General features: G+C 51.9%; 1 protein-coding gene across 1 annotated transcript in view; it reads right to left on the bottom strand.

The window, feature by feature from the left end:
* Window positions 1-410: 410 nt before the first annotated feature.
* LOC112069503 (RNA binding protein fox-1 homolog 3-like) overlaps window positions 411-5,380 on the bottom strand; it is a 188,597-nt gene continuing 183,627 nt past the window's right edge. Inside the window, 1 exon segment of the mRNA XM_024136846.2 lies at window positions 411-1,530. Coding sequence (XP_023992614.2) covers window positions 1,464-1,530 — 67 coding nt within the window. The 3' untranslated portion in view covers window positions 411-1,463.

Here is a 5,380-nt window from a genome sequence, read left to right as displayed (position 1 = left end):
TGAACCAACATTCTTGTTTAAACACATGTTTACAGTGACTCTCCTGATATAAAGTAAGGTTGCTTCAACAAATTAAAACGTTTTTTTCTTCTTTAAAAGTTTTCAGTGCTGCAAATCACACAAATAAATATTCTCAGAATACATTGACAAAACAACATTGTAATTKACATGTTTCAGCCCTCATTCCTTTATTACCATTGGATGGGCACTAGTTCTATAATGTTTATCAAGCGACATAGTCCATATGCCTTAGGCTTGTGTTTTGGTTATGCACCTGCTGATGTATTACAATTAGATTATTCGMTTATAATTCAATTGTTACATGGACATTGATGAGTATTTCTCTTCTCTGGAAACGTGCATCGTTAGTTAAATGCACCCTGGCTTGTTGGTCTGTCTGTTTGAGATACTTTGTCCACTGGTGCARATAGAGACACAAAGGCTTGGGCTTTGACCCTGGCAGGTGAGGAAAGTCAGGGACTAACGCATCAAACTCTCTCTCTTTCTCTCGTCATGAATCTGAGACCTCTGCTGGGGCTTGGAGAGGAAAGGGAGCTGGGGGAGGAACTTATCTCATTTCTCTACTGGCTTACMCACAGACAAGTAGACCAGTGACAGTACTGCCCATGGAGAGTGGACCAGTGGTGCTGCCAGGAGGAAGTGGAGTCATGACGACAGTATCCACAGGGAAGTAGAGAACAGCAGTGACTACCCATAGGAAGCTGGCCAGTGACACTGCAACAGGAAGTRGAACAGTGGAACAGTGGCACCAGCGCAAGGAAGGAAGCGGAYCAGTGAGACCACGAAAAGACMGCACACAGGAAGTGTAACCATAGAGAMCTCCAGCTGGAAGTTAACCATTGACTCCGACCCACAGAAAGTGGACCTGTAATACAATGCTTTTGCCCGGATGCTGAACCCTCCTAGCCTGCCACTGTAACATTACTGTATGCATATATATCACCACCTCCTCTTGTATGTCAGTGACAGGAGTGGTGTGCCAGAGAGAGAAGAGCAGGACTCTCCCTCTCCACCACAGAATCAGCATCGAGGGCCAACTGTTCGTCTTCCTTACCAAAAACATAAAAACATATTTGTACATATATACTGTTTTATACACACTTTTTACTTGTAAATCACAAGCTGTAAATCACAAAAGTATAGAAAAATAAAATGTGTTATAATAACAGGATGCTTTCTCTCTTTTTTTCTCTCGTTGTCTTTCTCTTCTACCCGGCAAAGGAAGTCCCTGGTGGAAACTGGCTCACTCCGTCTGTAGCGCTTGTGGCTGGTTTTGACACCGCCGCGGCACCACTTCACACGCACGCCTCCCGTCTCTCCTCACCAGCCTCAGTAGAGGGACTCCTTYTCTTCTTCTCCTGTTGTTTTCTTAAAGCTAGTTCTCCTCTTCTCGTTGTTTTCATCTGTGATGTCCATCAATACTGAGCACAGCGTTGCCTTTGTTATTTACTGGAGGTGAATAGGAAGAAGAGCAGAGAGACATGGGTAAGTACGCAGAACATTGCATCTCTGATTGACACATATAGACAGACAACCTACTTGTGCATTTCACTACCTATAATCATAAAGTTTGTCGAGTTAAGTTTGCTGTGTTTCCTATTCCAAAAAACCTATTCAATATGATGATTCCATACCAGAAACCAGAAAGTCAAAATTCTTTGAATATAAACATTGAGAAAATCTATAGAATAAAAAAGTACACTACTCTCACAAAAGTTCCCCTCCATCTTTGTTAAAGCACTGCACCCCAGGGAGGGGGAAAGGTGCACAATGTCAGGTTAAGACGGGCTGACGGATTGATGTCAAACCACCCGATTGAGAAGCATGCTTAAAAAATCTACTGAAAGGGAAGCTTTTGAGGGGAAAAAAGAGAGCATTCTTTTTTCATGCCAGTCTGAAAGTCATACAGCACAAAAGTGYGCTTTAAAGAGCGTAGGCCAAAGCAAATGCTAMTTTTCTCCACAGAACAGAGGGCCATTATCACTCTACTGGAGTTTACAGTTTACAGTGAAGAGAGTCATACTGAGGCCTATAGCAGTAGTGGAGAGAGGGAGGAGAGAGAGGGAGAGAGGGAGGAGAGAGAGGGAGGAGAGAGACAGGTGTCCTGGGACCCTTGTCATGACAGTCTCTCCCTAATTCAGCAGGGCGCCGAGCGGTAGAGGAAAACGAGGCGAGGCTTTCATTTTGACATGGCTTTGTAGTGCTTTTTTACACCTCCTCCGGAGAAGTAACAATTGAACGCGTGGCATGCTAATCTCAGCCCAGAATGACTCTTTGTCTCTCCCTCCATCTCCCTGTCTCTCCCTCCCATAGAGTCCCCAGTGAGACCTCCGTAGGACTGAGATGAGGCAGACTGCTCCATGGATGGAGAGAGTAGAGGGAGAGACAGAGGGAGCATGGAGGGAGAGACAGGGAGATGGAGGGAGGAGACAGAGGGGGAGGAGAGACAGAGGAGTATGGAGGGAGAACAGAGGGAGATGGAGGGAGAGACAGAGAGATGGAGGGAGAGACAGAGGGAGATGGAGGGAGAGCAGAGGGAGATGGAGGGAGAGACAGGCATGGAGGGAGAGAACAGGGGATGGAGGGAGAGACAGAGGAGAGACAAGGGAGATGGAGGGAGAGACAGAGAGATGGAGGGAGAGACAGAGGGAGATGGAAGGGAGAGAACAGGGAGATGGAGGCGAGAGACAGAGGGAGTATGGAGGGAGAGACAGAGGGAGATGGAGGGGAGAGACAGAGGGAGATGGAGGGAGAACCAGGGAGATGGGAAGGGAAGAACAGAGGGAGTATGGAGGGAGAGACAGAGGGAATGGAGGGAGAGACAGAGGGAGAAGACAGAGGGAGAGACAAGAGAGATGGAGGAGAGACAGAGGAGATGGAGGGAGAGACAGGAGATGGAGGGAGAGACAGAGGAGAGACAGAGGATGGAGGGAGAGACAGAGGAGATGGAGGGAGAGACAGGGAGATGGGGGAGAGACAGAGGGAGATGAGGGGAGACAGAGGGAGATGGAGGGAGAGACAGGGAGATGGAGGGAGAGACAGAGGAGAGACAGGAGTCATGGAGGGAGAGACACAGGGAGATGGAGGGAGAGAGCACAGGGAGATGGAGGGAGAAGACAGAGGGAGAATGGAGGGAGAGACAGAGGGAGAATGGAGGGAGGACAGAGGGAGTATGGAGGGAGAGACAGAGGGAGATGGAGGGAGAGACAGAGGGAGATGGAGGGAGAGACAGAGGGATATGGAGGGAGGACAGGGAGGATGGAGGGGAGACAAGAGGGAGAGGAGGGAGAGACAGAGGGAGATGGAGGGAGAGACAAGGGAGAGACAAGGAGATGGAGGGAGAGACACAGGGAGATGGCGGGAGAGACAGAGGGAGATGGAGGGAGAGACAGAGGGAGATGGAGGGAGAGACAGGGGATGGAGGGAGAGACAGAGGAGATGGGGAGAGACAGAGGGGATGGAGGGAGAGACAGAGGGAGAGACAAGGAGATGGAGGGAGACACAGGGAGATGGAGGGAGAGACACAGGGAGATGGAGGGAGAGACAGAGGGAGATGGAGGAGAGACAGAGGAGGAGGAGAGAGAGGGAAGAGACAGAGGGAGTATGGAGGGAGAGACAGAGGGAGAATGGAGGGAGAGACAGAGGGAGAGTGGAGGGAGAGACAGAGGGAATGGAGGGAGGACAGAGGGAGAGAACAAGGAGATGGAGGGAGAGGACACAGGGAGATGGAGGGAGAGACAGAGGGAGAGACAGGGAGATGGAGGGAGAGACAGAGAGATGGAGGGAGAGACAGAGGAGATGGAGAGGAGGAGACAGGGAACTGGAGGGAGACACAGAGGGAGATGGAGGGAGAGACAGAGGGAGATGGGGGAGAGACAGAGGGAGATGGAGGAGAGACAGAGGGAGAGACCAGGGAGATGGAGGGAGAGACAGAGAGATGGAGGGAGAGACAGAAGGAGATGGAGGGAGAGACAGGGAGATGGAGGGAGAACAGAGGGAGATGGAGGGAGAGCAGAAGGGAGATGGAGGGAGACGAGGGAGAGACAGAGGAGAGACAGAGGGAGATGGAGGGAGAGACAGAGGGAAGTATGGAGGGAGATACAGAGGGAGATGGAGGGGAGACAGAGAGATGGAGGGAGAGACAGAGGGAGATGGAAGGAGAGACAGAGGGAGATGGAGGGAGAAACAAGGAGATGAGGGAGAGAACAGAGGAGATGGAGGGAGAGACAGAGGGAGCAGACAGGAGATGGAGGGAGAGACAGAGGGAGATGAAGGGAGAGACAGGAGATGGAGGGAGAGACAGAGGAGTATGGAGGAGAGACAGAGGGAGATGGAGGGAGAGACAGAGGGAGATGGAGGGGAGAGACAGGGAGATGGAGGGAGAGACAGAGGGAGTATGGAGGGAGAGACAGAGGGAGATGGAGGGAGAAGACAGAGGGAGAGACAGAGGAGAGACAGAAGAGATGGAGGGAGAGACAGAGGGAGATGGAGGGAGAGACAGGGAGAATGGAGGGAGAGACAGAGGGAGAGACACAGAGAGATGGAGGGAGAGACAGAGGGAGATGGAGGGAGAGACAGGGAGTGGAGGGAGAGACAGAGGGAGTATGGAGGGAGAGACAGAGGGAGATGGAGGGAAGAGACAGAGGAGATGGAGGGAGAGACAGAGGGAGAGAGACAGGAGATGGAGGGAGAGACAAGGGAGATTGGAGGGAGAGACACAGGGAGATGAGGGAGAGACAGAGGGAGATGGAGGGAGAGACAGAGGGAGATGGAGGGAGAGACAGAGGAGATGGAGGGAGAGACAGAGGGAGTATGGAGGGAGGACAGAGGGAGATGAAGGGAAGAGACAGAGGGAGATGGAGGGAGAGACAAGGGAGATGGAGGGAGAGACAGAGGGAGTAGGAGGAGAGACAGGAGGGAGAGATGGAGGGAGGAGACAGAGGGAGAGACAAGGGAGATGGAGGGAGAGACACAGGGAGATGGAGGGAGAGACAGAGGGAGAGATGGAGGGAGAGACAGAGGGAGATGAGGAGAGACAGGGAGATGGAGGGGAGAGACGCAGAGGGAGTATGGAGGGAGGACAGAGAGATGGAGGGAGAGACAGAGGGAGGAGAACAGAGGAGATGGAGGGAGAAAGAACACAGGGAGATGGGGGAGAGACACAGGGAGATGGAGGGAGAACAGACAGAGGGAGGAGTGGAGGGAGAGACAGAGGGAGATGGAGGGAGAGACAGAGGGAGATGATGAGAGGAGAGAGACAGAGGGAGATGGAGGGAGAGACAGAGGAGATGGAGGGAGAGACAGAGGGAGATGGAGGGAGACAGAAGGGGAGACAAGGGAGATGGAGGGGAGGGAACGC

Source organism: Salvelinus sp. IW2-2015, unplaced genomic scaffold, assembly GCF_002910315.2.
Source record: "Salvelinus sp. IW2-2015 unplaced genomic scaffold, ASM291031v2 Un_scaffold1031, whole genome shotgun sequence".
In the NCBI taxonomy this organism is placed as follows: Eukaryota; Metazoa; Chordata; class Actinopteri; order Salmoniformes; family Salmonidae; genus Salvelinus; species Salvelinus sp. IW2-2015.
The sequence above is the reverse complement of the archived record's forward strand: the minus strand, read 5'-3'. Positions and strand labels throughout refer to the sequence as shown.